The sequence below is a fragment of the Erinaceus europaeus genome, chromosome 4 (genome assembly GCF_950295315.1).
Source record: "Erinaceus europaeus chromosome 4, mEriEur2.1, whole genome shotgun sequence".
NCBI classification, from domain to species: domain Eukaryota; kingdom Metazoa; phylum Chordata; class Mammalia; order Eulipotyphla; family Erinaceidae; genus Erinaceus; species Erinaceus europaeus.
The window spans coordinates 106,605,731-106,622,039 of NC_080165.1; the positions used below are offsets into that span (position 1 = coordinate 106,605,731).

Consider the following 16,309-nt stretch of genomic DNA (forward strand, 5'->3'; position numbering starts at 1 on the left):
GATCAGAGTTCTGTTGGTGGGAGTTGTGTGGAGTTGTACCCCTCTTATCCTATGGTCTTGTCAATGTTTCCATTTTATAAATAAAAGTAATAAAATAATAAAATTTTAAACACACAACAGTCTTGTAAATTATTATTCTCCTAATGAAATGATTAAAATTTTTATAAACAGGCCCATTTTTTCTCTGATTTGGGTGTTTTACTAGTTAGGAAGAAAAAAAAGAGTAATAAGCCCTTCAGGTAACTGAAATGAACTCTTAAATTAATATAATGGATATAAAAACTGCAAGTCTTCTTAAGCAATCCCATGCTATAATGGAAAATTTCTTTAATCTTTGCACACAGTTTAAGGTATCATTTCCTTTTGTTTTTTTTTTAATGCACCCCTCAATAATACTTACTTTTATTTTTTAAATAATTTATTTTTTTATTGGGGAATTAATGCTTTACATTCAACAGTAAATACAATAGTTTGTACATGCATAACATTCCCCAGATTCCCATTTAACAATACAACCCCCACTATGTCATTCATCATCTTTCATGGACCTGTATTCTCCCCACCCACCCACCCACCCACCCACCCCAGAGTCTTTTACTTTGGTGTAATACTCCAATTCTATTTCAGGTTCGACTTGTGTTTTCTTTTCTAATCTTGTTTTTCAACTTCAGCCTGAGAGTGAGATCATCCCATATTCATCCTTCTGTTTCTGACTTATTTCACTCAACATGATTTTTTCAAGGTCCATCCAAGATCGGCTGAAAACAGTGAAGTCACCATTTTTTACAGCTAAGTAGTATTCCATTGTGTATATATACCACAACTTGCTCAGCCACGTGTGGAGCGAATTACAAGAATGATACTACTTGAGGAGTTTTTGAAAACCAATGGATCTGGTCTCAAGACTGAACAGATGGAGAGGCTTCATCGGGACTATTTAAGTGGCTTCTGCTACTAAAACTCAAGAGGAGAAAGTCTAAATCTCTGAAAAAGGGGGATTTAATCAGTATTTTGATGCAAATGTTTGCAGTACCATTGTAGTAACAAGTTTTTCTTTTGTATTATGCAATAGAGATACATGTTCACTTAAAATCAAGGAAATTAATAATACTTACTTTTCTGTGTATCCCAGATATAACTGTTCAGAACTTCACCCAGCAGGTACAAAAAATTCATTAAGATGGTGGTAGATCCAAAGAAGATGATTCTAGCTCCTGGACCAATGTGCTCCAGGAAAGGGTATACCCACATCCCAGTTACATGATGCACCCAACACACCCTGTAATGGAATTGGAAAAGAGAAAATGATTGAAATTACTTAGATGTCATATCTCAAAGCTGCAGATGTTACAAATTTAAATTCCCACAATCCAGCCATTCCTCAGCATTGCCAAACAGGAGTTACCGGAAACCTTGTTTTTTTTTCTTTTCTTTTGGTTTTTGATCTTAAAATACTTTTAGGCTAGTAGAAGAGTTTCCAGTATGTTTTCTACTTAATTTTCTGTATGTCAAAATCTTTTTCCTTTTACAATCACCTGGATTTTACTGCTTTCTCTGTGCCAACTTTACAGATATAAAGAGGAAGAAAAAGATGCAAGGAGAGAGGAAAAGATGACACTGCACTGAAACTTCACATAGGACATTGGGGGCCGGGCTTGAACTGGGTTACACTTATGACAAAGCAAGTGCATGATCCTGGTGATCCATCCTGCCGGCCCCGCTTAGTAACAACGTCCTACATATTCATGGTATGATTACTACAGTAAGGAAATATGCCAGAAGGGAGTCGGGTATAGCGCAGTGGTTTAAGTGCACCTGGCGCAAAGCGCAAGGACCGGCATAAGGATCCGGGTTGGAGCCCCTGGCTCCCCACCTACAGGGGAGTCGCTTCACAGGCAGTGAACCAGGTCTGCAGGTGTCTATCTTTCTCTCCCCCTCTCTGTCTTCCCCTCTCTCTCCATTTCTCTGTCCTATCCAATGACGTCAACAACAACAATAATAATAACCAGAACAATGATAAAACAACAAGGGCAACAAAAGGGAAAAAAATGGTCTCCAGGAGCAGTGGATTTGTGGTGCAGGCACCGAGCCCCAGCAATAATCTTGGAGGCAAAAAAAAAAAAAAAAGAAAAAAAAAGAAACATGCCAGAAATCATGCCCTATTATTTTCCAACTACATAGCAATACACATTTCCTATGTTAGCAGTCATCACATATCCTTGCTGATCCCTAACTTCCCAAAACCTGAGGTAGCATATTTGTTTTCTGAAGATTTTAAAAAATTATTTATATTGTAAAAAAAAAAACCACATAAAGCTGTTTGCTGGCGCCTCTGGCAGGGTTCAAGAAATTGGTAGATTTCTTACTAGTACCAATATGAAGTGGATACAGTTTTAAAACCTGCACATTGATGTTCCCAAGGATTTGACTAAACCTATGATATTTGCCTGTCAGTTTGATAAGGCCTGTATTAGATATTTATGAATATTTTGCTGTGCTTGCTGCAAAAGAATTTGGTCTCCCTAGTATATGAACCTCCAAGGAAAATAAAAGTTTACTTTTCTCAAATTGGTGCATATATTTTTTAATTAAAAAATATTTATTTATTCTCTTTTGTTGCCCTTGTTGTTTTATTGCTGTTATTGATGCCATTGTTGGATAGGACAGAGAGAAATGGAGAGAGAAGGGTAAGACAGAGAGGGGGAGAGAAAGATAGACACCTGCAGACCTGCTTCACTGCTTGTGAAGTGACTCCCCTGCAGGTGGGGAGCTGGGGGCTCAAACCGGGATCCTTATGTTGGGCCTTGCACTTTGAGCCACCTGCGCTTAACCCGATGCACTACCATCCGACCCCCATTAGTGCATATATATATATTTTTTAATATTTATTTTATTTATTTATTCCCTTTTGTTGCCCTTGTTGTTTTATGGTTGTAGTTATTATTATTGTTGTTGTCATTGTTGGATAGGACAGAGAGAAATGGAGAGAGGAGGGGAAGACAGAGAGGAGGAGAGAAAGATAGACACCTGCAGACCTGCTTCACCGCCTGTGAAGCGACTCCCCTGCAGGTGGGGAGCCGGGGTTCGAACCGGGATCCTTATGCCAGTCCTTGTGCTTTGCGCCACCTGCGCTTAACCCGCTGCGCTACAGCCCGACTCCCTAGTGCATATTTTTAAGAAGCACAGAGTTCATTATGAAATGAGGACATTTCACAGATGTCTAGAGTTAGAAGATCTAACTGGAAGTTCAGCAGATGTCTATTTGGAGTATATTCAGTGAAACTTACCTGAAGGAGTTGCTATGGCGGTTACAAAGACAAAATTAGAATAGTTATCAGCAACATTAAGGAGCCAATCTGGAAAACAATGCCAGAGAAAAAAGAAGAAAACAAGTGATAAGATACCACTTGTGGGGTCCAGGTGGTGGTGTGCCTGGTTAAGCACACACATTATAGTGCACACATTCAAGCCACTGGTCTCCACCTGCAAGGGAGAAAGCTTCACGAGTGGTGAAGCAGTGCTGCAGGTGTTTCCTGTCTCTCTCCCTTTCTGTCTCCTCCTCTCATCTCAATTTCTTTCTGTCTCTATCCAATAAATAAACATGTTTAAAAATCCTTTAAAAAGAGATACTACTTGTGCCAGATCTTGAAATGAGGGTGGGTCAAACCTGTATGTTGAATTAGAGAGTGATTTTAGTTGAAATGACTTAGCTGCTCCGCTGAGTCCACATGTCCTGCCCACTTTAAAGCAGGGGATGGAATTTTTAATGACACACTGGAATGTAATGAAAATACCATTTTACTCATTGCTTTATACATGCCATTGTTTCAATTCTGATTGTAACAAATGTCAGTAAACCATTTGACCAAGAATCAAATATATATGTTGATATTAAAAAGAACATAAAGGAATTTATAGGGGAGGAGGAAAGAAACACCTGTAGTCCTGCTTCACCACACATGAGAAGCTTTTCCCTTTCAGGTGGGGTCCAGGGGCTTGAACATGGGTCCTGCATAATATAATGTGTGTGCTTAACCAGGTGCCCCACCTCCTGGCCCCACTGTTAAAAGAGTTATATACATAATTATTCTATTTGTGTCCCAGAAATATTTAGGCTCAGTGGGAATAGCAGTATCAATTATTTTCACTTTTTATAGAACTGTAACTCAGAATATTTGCCTTCTTGATTTGGTCCTGATGCAACTGCTAAAAGATGTTTTCAAAGCACTACTTTATAAATCATTGTCCATTTTAGAGACCAAGTGAAATAATATCATTATATTGGGAGTAAAGATTCATTTTCTTTTTTTCTTTCACTTTAAAAGTTTGTATTAGGGAGTCGGGCTGTAGCGCAGCAGGTTAAGCGCAGGTGGTGCAAAGCACAAGGACCGGCATAAAGATCCTGGTTCGAACCCCGGCTCCCCACCTGCAGGGGAGTCGCTTCACAGGCGGTGAAGCAGGTCTGCAGGTGTCTATCTTTCTCTCCTCCTCTCTGTCTTCCCCTCCTCTCTCCATTTCTCTCTGTCCTATCCAACAATGACAACAACAATAATAACTACAACAATAAAAAAACAACAAGGGCAACAAAAGGGAATAAAAAAAATAAAAAATAAAAGTTTGTATTAGTGATTTAATATTGATTTACAAAACTATTGAGATAATAGGGATATAATTCCACACTGTACCTACCAACAGAGTTCTGTGTCCCTATTCCCATCATTGGAAACTGAAATAGTTCTTCCAAGGTCACAGATATGGGTTGACACTTATTTCTATAACTATTTATATTTATATGCCCATTTTTATCTAGGTCCTGCCTTCTTTTCCTTTCTAAGTCATAAATACAAACTTATTAACTATTTCCAAATGTCTTTCATTTTTTACTTTTTTTCTCTGTAGGTCCTGATGGAATTAAGTATAGAGCTCTCTGGTCATCTTCTTCTAATATTTCTTCCCCTCTGGGAGTATGGACCAAATTTCTTTTTGGAGTGCAGAAGGTGGGAGCTTTGGCTTCTATAATTGCTTCTCTACTGGACATGGACATTGGTAGGCTAATCTATACCCACAGCCTGCTTCTATCTTTCCCTAGTTGGTAGGGCTCTGGAGAGGTGAAGTTCTAAGACACACTGGTGAGGTCATCTGTTCAAGGTAGTCAGGATGGAACCATAGTAGCATCTGCAGCTTGGTGGCTAAAAGGTGGTAAGACATGAAGCAGGACAAAATGTTTAATAAACAGGAACCAAAATGTAGGAATAGAACAAATAAGATTATGGACATTAGGGTAGAAAGAAGGTAGGAGGTCTATTTTAGGTATTCCAAGGGACCCATGACTTTAGTAATTTTTGCCAGAGCTTGATAGCTAACAGAGAGGTGGACTAAAAGTATTGTCTGGGAAGATCGTGTCAAAGTTGAGAATAAGACACAAAAGCTGGATTAGGGCAGAGAACAGATCCCAAGTATGAGAAAAGTATACAAATACAATTAACTCTTTTTCTCACTGATCTGGCCTAGTATATATTCATATTTAGCACAGGAGTCTATGTAACCTCTGAGTCCTTGTCATTCTGAGCTTGCATTCCATGGTCACAGCTGGGACATTATAGGCTGCACTCATTTCAGGTTCAGTCTTCCTTGAGTGGCAGAGTAGGAGAGTGGGGCAGTAGCCATTGCTACTTTATTGTTAAGAGGGCCTGATCCTGGAAAGGCCCACAAGAGGGCTTATGATGACGTTCCTGATAAAAGTGACCAGTGATGATGGAGAAAGGGATCTAGGTCCATATTGTCTATGGAGGAATTCAAAGATTCCCTGAATAGGGCCCCCAGATGTTGGGGAGGCCTGGTATTGACCAAAAAGGCCATCAAGTGATCCAGTTTCTTGCCCTTTTCCAGCATTTATAGTCCTTTCTTTATGTGATAAGGTTAGACTTTCTCCCAGTTAGTAAAGCACTGTGTCATTTGTTGTATCCGAACTAGTATTAGATTTATGGAGTCTGGCTTCAAGTTAGAGAAAAAATAGATCTAGGATGTTGTCTAAGTTAACCTGAAGTTTTACTGCATTTGCTTGTTTTATGATTCTAATAAAGGCTATCATAGGGAAAAAAATTGTCCTTTAGTTGATATGTATTTTTTGGCCAGTGTATCTCTTGGCCAATTGTATACAATGTTTCTTTTCTAAAGATTATCAAGAGGTGGCAATAATGCTGGTTCTGTCAGAAGAGATAAGGAGATATATCTTACTTTTGTATAGTTAGTTGAGTAGATAGAGTGACTGAGGGAAGTGAAGAAGATCCATTTTCTATATTTAGGTATTTTGGAGTTGTCATTTTCATTACTATTCATGGCTTTATTCATCTGTAAGAAGATATATATATATATATATATAGATATCATATATAGATGCATATCTGAGGTAAGGAACCTGGGCAGCTTTCCCTTGGGGAACTTGTAGTTAGATGAGTATAGCCAAAAAAGTACAAAAACCCAAGTGCCCATCAACAGATGGTGAACAAAACTGTATATCTTTCTTACATTGCATGCATACACACACACACACACACACACACACACATCTTACATTGTAAATAAATGCAATGTAAGAGTATTCCATCATAAAGAGGAATGAAAATTTCATAATAGTCCTTGAGTGGGCCTGAACCTGGAAGATACTATATTAAAAGAAATAAGTCAGAATATATTTATTTCATTTATATGAAAAACAAGAATAGAATAGAGTTTACTATGGGTTGGGCAGTCATTATATAAAATAGTTTATGTTGGTTATGATAAAACTGTATTTATACATGAACAAAAAGATAAATGTTCTTTTATGCACATTTTAGTATAATCAAGAATTTCCATGACATGGAACTTAGCTTCCTTAGTGAGTGGGAGGTAACAGTGAATCAAAAACTAAGAAATATTGTTTTGGAGAAAACAAAACATTGTTTTAAAGAAAAGGGGATATCATTAGTTCTCCTTGGGTTACTTTAAATAAATATTCAAGCAAGTAAACAAAACTAGTCAAGATTTTTTTTAAAAGTCTAATGAACCAATCGTGAGAATCACTGGAAATTAAGTGATTAGAATTAGCCTACAGCTACATACAAATAATGTCAAGAGACATAAATTATGGTGATGTTGTGCATGATATAGCAAATCCTAACGAAGGGATATTTCAAAGTTAACTCAGCTGCCAAATAATGTGATTATAGCAATAACTATCTATTGCCTTCTTAAACCCTAAGACAGCAGGAAGGGAGTGGGAGGCCACTTCCTGTATAGAGCCTATATTTTCCCCAGTCCTGGAACCTCTAGGGTGGGGCTCATTTTCCTGTGTTGTTAAAGTTCGGGGGTTCCAGCAGGCCAGGCTAGCATTGCGGTGGTAGACAGAGACAGAGACTCGTGGACACACGGCTGGGCTGAGAAGCTGCAGTTTTTACTTTATTCACGAACGGGCAAATCACCACACCATGTGCTTCCCCATCATTCTTCCTCTGCTGCTGCTGGGACTCTGGACGTCCTTAGCATACGGGGTGGGGAGAAATAGGCGCGCGAAACTAGCAAGGACCAAACCATTTCTCTCAGAGGTAGGGGGAAGGGGACCAAACCAACACGAAGAATACCAACATATTCCCCCTTTTCTTTTTAACTAAATGACCACAGTATCAGGGGTGTGGGGTGAACAGAAACCTATATAGTACAGGCATTTTCAAAAAAAAGAAACTGGCACAAACATGGAGAAACATGTAAGCGGGCAACAAGAACCAGTGTGCTGCCAAGGGAAGGCCTGAGGGGGCCATTTTTGGCCTCTGGGCAAAATTTTATCAGCTTAAAAACATTTCCTGCCTCTGGGGGGTGTACTTGCCTCGATGGGCATTTTCTAGCATGGGGGGAGGGTGAGGCCTAGAGTCCCAAGGAATGGCTGCAGTCAGTCTTTGAGAAACCCAGCAGCATAAGGGAAGCTGCTAGTTTTGTGCAAAGTGTCCGAGGTGTACCAGTGAGTCCGATAGAAGTCCAAAGCAGATGTCCACTGAAGAATTGCCAGGGGTGAATTGTTGTATGTCTGTCTCGATGGGGAATGTCAGCCATCGGAATTCTGCTTTTCTGTAGAGAACTTGACAGCTGCAATTCACTTACTTATGAAACAAAACTTGTAGCAGGTTAGAAGCTTATCACAATTGATAACTCTATTACAATTAGAAGTCTTTTTTAGAATGATTTTAAGGTTGTTTAAAGTTTAAACAATAGAATGTGAAAAGTTAGACATAAGAATCAAGGAAAGAAAACCTCAGGCATGAGAATCATTAGCATAGCCATTGTGTAATCTACCATTTCTAATAGAGAAGGTAATCGAGAGTTTTACATATCAACAAGTCTATTTAACCTTTTGTTACACCCATTCAAGATTGAGACACACCCTAGGTGTGTGCAGGTTTTGTTTAGACCAACTTGGTTAAAATATATTGATATTTAAACTAATTTTTACTTCAGACTTTAAATGTAAGTTAATTTTATCTTTATGAGAATTACGTTGAAAACCTTTTGTCATTTAACTCTGTCTGGTAAGAATATAGCCTTAAAGTTATATTTTTAACCTTAAAGTTGATGTTACCAAACTTTAAACACACACATACACATGGTCTTTAATACACAAGGAGAGAAACCTTTGTTGCAAAGACATGTCATTTTAAACACGAATTTAGATCTGTACTGTCTTAGTTGTTGGGAGGGGTCACCATCCGGAGGTGGCTTCCCGCACAGCTCCATTCCTGCGCAGCTCCACTTCTAGGAATTGTAGGTTGCGATCTCTGGATGAATCTCTGCATGTTCTAGCTTGTCTGCCTTCAGACCCAAGCTGGAGATCTCGGCCAAGGGGCCCAGTTTCAGCAGGGAGCCCGCGGTCTCTGGGTGGTCCAGGATCTGTCCAGACTTCATAGTACGAGGGCGGGCGGGCCAGCCATGCAGAAGGCGTGGGTCGAGGTGCCCCGGGGTGGTGGCCAGGATAGGCCGCCACGGCCCTGACCCATGGCCCTGCCATGTCTGCTGCCCTGCTCCCAGCAGCCGAGCAGCATGGAGGGAGCTGGCGCCCAATGCCCCACGCCACGCGGCAGAAAGCCGGCTCATGTGGGCTGGCGTTGGGCTCCTGCAAGCTGGCATTGGGCAGAAACCACAGAGTGGTCCAGAGATAAATGTTCCAGAAACAGCGAAACAGTCTCGTGAAGAAAGGGCAGAGGCCTTTGGAGATCTCTTCACAAGCAGAAGAGAAGGCCATAGTACATAGGTAGCCAAATTGTCTTCACTTATCTGAGAGATGCGCAGGTCAGGTCCACGTGGGTGCCATTTGTTGTTAAAGTTCGGGGGCTCCAGCAGGCCAGGCTAGCATTGCGGTGGTAGACAGAGACAGAGACTTAAGGACACACGGCTGGGCTGAGAAGCTGCAATTTTTTCTTTATTCACGAACGGGCAAATCACCACACCATGTGCTTCCCCCATCATTCTTCCTCCGCTGCTGCTGGGACTCTGGACGTCCTTAGCATACGGGGCAGGGAGAAAGAGGGGCGTGAAACTAGCAAGGACCAAACCATTTCTCTCAGAGGTAGGGGGAAGGGGGCCAAACCAACACGAAGAATATCAACATTCCTGCATGTTTCTACCAATTCATACCAACTTATACTGCATCTGCTGATCCCAGCCTAATCAGTGCAATGAGTACCACCTCAGCATACTTTACTTCAGACTATACTGAGATGTCATCAGGTGTGCAATGTCAAACTTTCAGCCTCATTACTCAGGTGAGACCTTTCCTTTCTCAAAGGATTCTCCAATTCCATTCCAGGTGGTTCACTTCCTAACAAAGTCCCAAAATCTACATATAGTACAGGTCCCATGAGATAGAGCATATGTTCACATGTATTCATAAATTAGGGCAAAATATATACCTGAAAGCAAAAGTACACAATACGCTGCAGTGAGTCAGTATAAAGTTCCTAATGAAATAGTGTCCACTTGGACTTAGATACCTTCCTCAACTACTTTCTATTACACTTCCCTCACTCACTCCAAAGCTAACCTTATCAAAGCAAGGACTGCAAAAGCTGAGTAAGGGCAAGAGACTGGCATACTTTAACGATGACTCTTGAGTTACTATCAGGCCACCCCATCAGCTGGGGCCCTATTCCCGGAGTTGTGAGATTCAAAAACAGACATGATGGGTCTAGACCTCGAATAAATCCCTCACTCTACTATTACTGGTCATCTCTATCAGGAACAACAAAATAGATCCCTCTGTGGGCCCTCATAGAATCTTGCCCTCAACTTGGATCAACAATGGTAGAGAATGTTCAATCCTCCGAAGGGAAGCTGGACAACCTACTCTATGCTACACCTGAGGAAGATGGGTCCTGATATTGGGGCAGCTTGGAATGTTCCTACTTATGACTACAGAATGTGAGCTCAAATCTACAGGGATGCAGAGGTCACATAGGCTCCTAAGCTGAAATCGACCCCAGGTCAGATCAAATCAATGGGGTTTACAGCCAACAATATTTATACACCTTTCCCATATTTGGGAGCTACTCTCTTCCCTGATCCAGCTTTTTGGTCCTTCTTCCAGCCATGACATCATCTCCCCAGACAATAACTTGGATCAACCTGCATATCAGATTTCAGGCTCAGGGGTAAAAAAAACAAACTAGTATAGCCACAGGCCATTTGGAATATAACTAAAATATGCCTGCTAGCTATCTACAAAATGGAGGAACCCCCAACACTTCATCTGCACTATTCCAGCCTATAGGTCCATGACTGGTCAACAATTTGTTTGGCTTTGTGTACTAACTCTCTTTTCAGCCACCAGGTTCCAGTTGCCAGCATGATGCCAACCAGACTTCCCTGAACAGACAACCCCACCAATATGTCCTGAAGCTCTGACTTCCCAGAACCCCTCCCTTTTAGGGAAAGAGAGAGACAGGTTGGTAGTATGGATCGACCAGTCAATGCCCATGTTCAGTGGAGAAGCAATTACAGAAGCCAGACCTTCCACCTTCTGTATCCCACAATAAACTTGGGTCCATACTCCCAGAGGGTTAAACAATAGGAAAGGTATCAAGGGAGGGGATGGGATACAGAGTTCTGGTGTTGGGAACTGTGTGGAGTTGTACCCCTCTTATCCTATGCTTTTGTCAGTGTTTCCTTTTTATAAATAAAAAATAAAAAACTAACTAAATAAAATTATCTCTACTGGTTTTTCAACATTAAAAAGAAAACTGCAAAAAAAAAGAATTAGCCAATTTGATTCTGATACATGATATTTCTACATAAATTAGTCTTATCTTGCTAATCTTGTATAATCTAGGTAACTATTGCAAGAATGTCTTGTGTGCTCATTCAGTGGTTCATTAATATCCCTTAAGATACTAATGTATCTCACCTCCAAAATGTAATACCATACAATTGTACCTGGTTTTGTATACACACTTACAATCTAACTTACTGAAAAATTATATAATTTAGTAGTAATCAAATTATACATGCTAGTTATATTTTTTATACTTGTTCTTGATATTGTACTTGCTTCTCGTAGAATCAAAACTTCACATGCAGCTTTTCATAGGGTCTCTGATGTCAGGTCTTTAACTCACTAGATATTGTTTTCAATATACTTTTGGTCAGTACAGACTCATCCAATAGTACTGGATAATATAATCATAACAACAGTACTGGACAATACAATCATAATAACATTCTATCTGAAGATGAGTCCTAAATATGTATCTCCAGCCTTGACCTCTCCCAGAATTGCAGAATTTACATCCAATTGCCAACTGCACATCACCCCTTAGAGTGTACTTCTCTGTTCTAGTATTTCAATGATGCTGTTGTTATCAATGAACTGATTCTTTTGCTTGTTGCATAGAAAGTCAGAATTGAGATTATGATTTATTTCATAAGTTAACACAAAGAGTGAGAGAGGAAGGGAGAAATAAAGCTAAAGAGGGACAAAGAGAAGGGTGGGAAGAGGCATCAGAACACCATTCAAGCAATCAAAATAGTAGCTGTAGCTGTAGGCTTATAAACTCTGTGCTTTCAGTTGAATATTTCCTTAGCCACGCGAAAAAGAAACACTTGTAATTATGAGGTGTTGGGACTATGTGTAAGCTTGATAGAGCTTAGGGAGAGAACTCCCCCATTCTTGGATGGAGGTCTGAGAAGATACCCTCTTTGATAGTCTCTCTCAACCGAGGTGAGCAAAAGGGGAGAAACTCAGACTTAGTTATTTCCTTCTTGATTCTCAGGCCCACAGAAACCCCAATACTTCTCCCCATTAACTACAGGCCACATGGCCGCCTACTTTAAGATTCACTTACTCAAAGTTCACAGAGGAGAACACACCTTATCACACACTCCTAACAGTGCCGTTTGATGTCCTCAATTTGCGTCAAACCTTGCTTATCTTCTCTCTATCTTGCCTTAATTGGTTCAACCCCTCTCCTCTCCTCAAACTCCTTTGTGTAATTAAATGCCTGCATCAGGAGACTAATTATCTTGACCTTTATGTATCTGCATCAATTCTTGTCATACCAGCTCCCTACCATAGGGGCAAGCTGACCTTTAAGAAACCTGTAATTTCTGACAAATTTGAATAATGTTCTTTGTTTGGTTTTCTACTTAAACCTTGCCCACCTGCTAATAAACGAGACCTGAGACCTGAAACTTGAGATCTGAGGTCTGAGCACGCTGCAGGTCTCCCTGGTGTCTTTAATTCATGTTGTCCCTTGCCTTTCCCCTGGAGATCACCCCGCCAGAGTCCCAACAAAGAGACAGGGGTATACTTCCCTGGGAGAATAGTTTGTGATACAAACATTGGAATTGTTGGCTCTCTTACTGCAAAGTATGTATATGGGGTGGAGGGAGCAGAGGAGGGGAGGACTAGGTTCTCAAGAGGGAATGCATGCAAAAATTCATGGGTATAGGTCCAGGCAAATATCTTAGATATCTTAGAAGTAGTCACTATTGGGGGCCAGGTGGTAGTACAGTGGGTTAAGTGCACATGGTGCAAAGAGCAAGGACCAGCATAAGGATCCCGGTTCGAGCCTCCAGCTCTTCACCTTCAGAGGGGTCCCTTCACCAGTGGTGAAGCAGGTGTGCAAGTGTCTGTCTTTCTCTCCCTCTCTCTGTCTTCCCCTGCTCTCTCGATTTCTCTCTGTCCTATCCAATAACAACAATAGTAATAGTAATAACAACAATGACAAACAACAAAGGCAACAAAGGGAAAAAATAGCCTCTAGGAGCCCCAGCGATAACCCTGGAGGCAGGAAAAAAAAAAAGAAGAGTTACTGGGACGTGTGCATTCTGGCCGAAGGGGGGTAAATTTCCTAACTCCAGGAACTTGTGGCGGAGTGGGCTCCATTGGCACGGTTCTCCCAGGGCGCCCTGATGCTCGCACCATGTCAAGGTGCAAGCAGGCGAAACCTCAACACATCAACTCAGAGTAGGACCAGGGTGAGCCACAGCCCACAGCAGATTTCACAGATGCAGCCGCCACCGGGTGCTTCTTTGAACCACCCTGGAAGCAGTGATGACATGAATGGTAATGGTGCAGTGGTGAAGCGGCCCCGCAGGGAGGATACTCACATCTGTGACAAGTGCTGTGCAGAGGTCTTCAGCTTCTGTGAGTTCTTAGAGCATAAGAAAAATTGCACTAAAAATCTACCTGTCCTCATTATGAATGACAGTGAAGGGCCAGTGCCTTCAGAAGACTTCCCAGAGACTATGCTGAGCCACCAGCCACTAAGCCCTGGTAACAAGGATGGACACAAGGAGGAGGACAGCAGCAGCTCAGGGGACAGGAAGGAGAAGCCAAGCACAGAGCCTGTCATGTACTTAAAGACAGAGCCCAGCCTGCCACCCATACCCCAGAACATAAACTATCTATCCAAAGGCAAAGTGGCCAGCACTAATGTCACTCTCCAAGCCCTACAGGGCACCAAGGCAACAGCGAACCAGCTCTCCCCCTTGCCTGGCGCCAACAACTTCCTGTGGGTCTTGGAACAGCTCCTGTGTCTGCAGCAGCAGCAGCTTCACCAGCTCCAGCTCACTGAGCATATCCGCAACTACATGGACATGTGGGCCTCAGACAACCTCCAATCTGGCGAGTCTGGTGCTGATGCCCTCAAAATCTTAGGTGGCCACGTGTCCCAGCAGGTGTCTGCAGCCGTGGCTTTGCTCAACCAGAAAGATGAAGACCAAGGTTTGTCTCTGGATGCCTTGAAGCAAGCCAAGCTACCTCATGCCAACCTCCCTTCCACAACCAGTTCTGGGTTCCCTGGGCTGACGTCCTTTGCTGTGAAGCCAGATGGGACCAGGGTGCTCCCCAATGTCATGTCATGCCTCCCTGGTGCTTTGCTACCTCAGACCCCAGGCTCTGTGCTCTTCCAGAACCTGTTCTCCACTGTGGTCTTAGATCCATCCAAGAAGGGGAAAGGAAAGCCCCCGAACATCTCCCGGGGGAAGTCAAACCCAAAGATGAGGCCATTCTTTACAAGTACAAGTGTGGGAGCAGTCTCCCACCAGCATTTATATGATCCCCGCCAACCTATGTCAAAGTTGAAATTCCCAGTGCATTTGTTGGATCTGCAACCATGTCCCCATGTGACACCTCTGTTAGCCACCCAGTCATGCCCAAAGACCAAGCAGCACGGCTGCACTCGATGTGGGAAGAGCTTCTCATCTGCCAATGCTCTTCAGATTCATGAGCAAACTCATACTGGAGAGAAGCCCTTTGTCTGCAACATTTGTGGGCAAGCTTTTACCACCAAAGGCAACCTGAAGGTCCACTACATGACACATGGTGCCAACAATAGCTCTGCCTGACGTGGGAGGAAGCTGGTTATTGAGGATATCATGGCTTTGATTGGAACAGATACAAAGAGGGTCCCTGAGATGTACCCCAAGGAAGCCCTGGCACCTTCAGTGAATGTGGACCCCATGGTGTAGAACCAGTATACTACCATGCTCAATGGTGGTCTGGCCATGTATACCAATGAGATCTCTGTGATCCAGAGTGGTGGCATCCCAACTCTCCCAGTGTCCCTGGGGGCCAGCTCCATGGTGATCAACACCACTATCTCTAAGATGGATGGTTCCCAGTCAGCTCTCAGCACTGATGTGGAAAAACCAGCTGCTGCTGATGGCCTCCCAAAGCCCCAATTCCCTCACTTCCTGGAAGAGAACAAGATTGCAGTCAGCTAACCAGGTGTGTCACCATCTGGCACCCAAGATCTATATTTCCTGATGTTATCTCAAGCCATGTACTATTGCAAGATCTCACAGAAAGCATAATGAGAGTATCTGGCATTGGGATGCTAGGGGAAATAATCTAACTCTGAGTCTTCTTATGTTTTCTTATCTCTGCTACAGTCTATTTTTAGGCCCTTCATCATCACAGCAGCCAGTTACCTGGATTAAATTCAAGTCAAGCTGTACACTACTCTGTTCAGAAATATTGCTCCATCTCTCACAGTAAATCCAGTTTGACTAGATGGTTCTACAAGGATTCATCTAACCTAGTCAGATATGCTCCAGATTTATTTTTATGCTTACATTTCATTGTAATTGGCACATTGTTTTTTCTTATTTATTTTAAATTTTATCAACTAAATATTTATGTACAGAACTATGTGTTGAGAAGGGTACTGCACCTTTCTAACCACCAGAGTTCTGTGCTCCCATCCCCTCCATTGGAAACCAGTAGTTTTCCCAAGGTCACTGATATGAGTTAACTCTATAATTTATAATTATCTGTAACTATTTCTCTCTCTATATAAAGTTATCTATTTATCTATATATACATGTATACTGCTGGCCATTTTTTTTCTGTGGTATTGCCTTCTTTTCTAAGTAATGTCTACAGCTATTACTACTTCTGAGTGTCATTCTTTTTTCCTCTTTTCTCTCCAGATCCTAATGGAATTGGAGTTCAGAGTCCTCTGTTCATTTTCCCTTAACATTTCTCCCTCTCTGGGACTATGGACCAACATTCTTTATGGGATGCAGATGGTGAGAGTTCTGGCTTATATAATTGCTTCTCTGCTGGATATGGGCATTAGCAGGTCAATCCATACTCCCCAGATTGTTTCTGTCTTTCCTTGTCTGTCTGAGCTTGCAGTCCATGGTCACAGCTGGGGACATTTTAGGTGCACTCATTTCAGGACCAGTTTTCCTATAGTGGCAGGGTAGGATGACTCAGCTTCTCTTTGGAGACTGGGGCAGTCCCTACCATTGTTACTTTATAGAGAGGATAAGTTCCTAG

At 41.9% G+C, this 16,309-nt stretch overlaps 1 protein-coding gene and 1 pseudogene across 12 annotated transcripts in view; one reads left to right on the forward strand and one right to left on the reverse strand.

Annotated features, from left to right (window-relative positions):
- The window catches only part of AIG1 (androgen induced 1), a 341,307-nt gene that overhangs the window by 21,093 nt on the left and 303,905 nt on the right, over window positions 1-16,309 (reverse strand). For all 12 annotated transcript variants that reach the window (XR_009549566.1, XR_009549568.1, XR_009549567.1 and 9 more), the window contains one exon: window positions 1,116-1,279. Coding sequence is in view for 9 of the 12 variants with exons in the window: in XM_060190363.1 (XP_060046346.1) it covers window positions 1,116-1,279 (164 nt within the window). In the remaining 3 variants the exon portion in view is untranslated. The remainder of the gene's footprint in view (window positions 1-1,115; window positions 1,280-16,309) is intronic.
- Window positions 13,446-15,249, forward strand: LOC103116016 (sal-like protein 4; annotated as a pseudogene).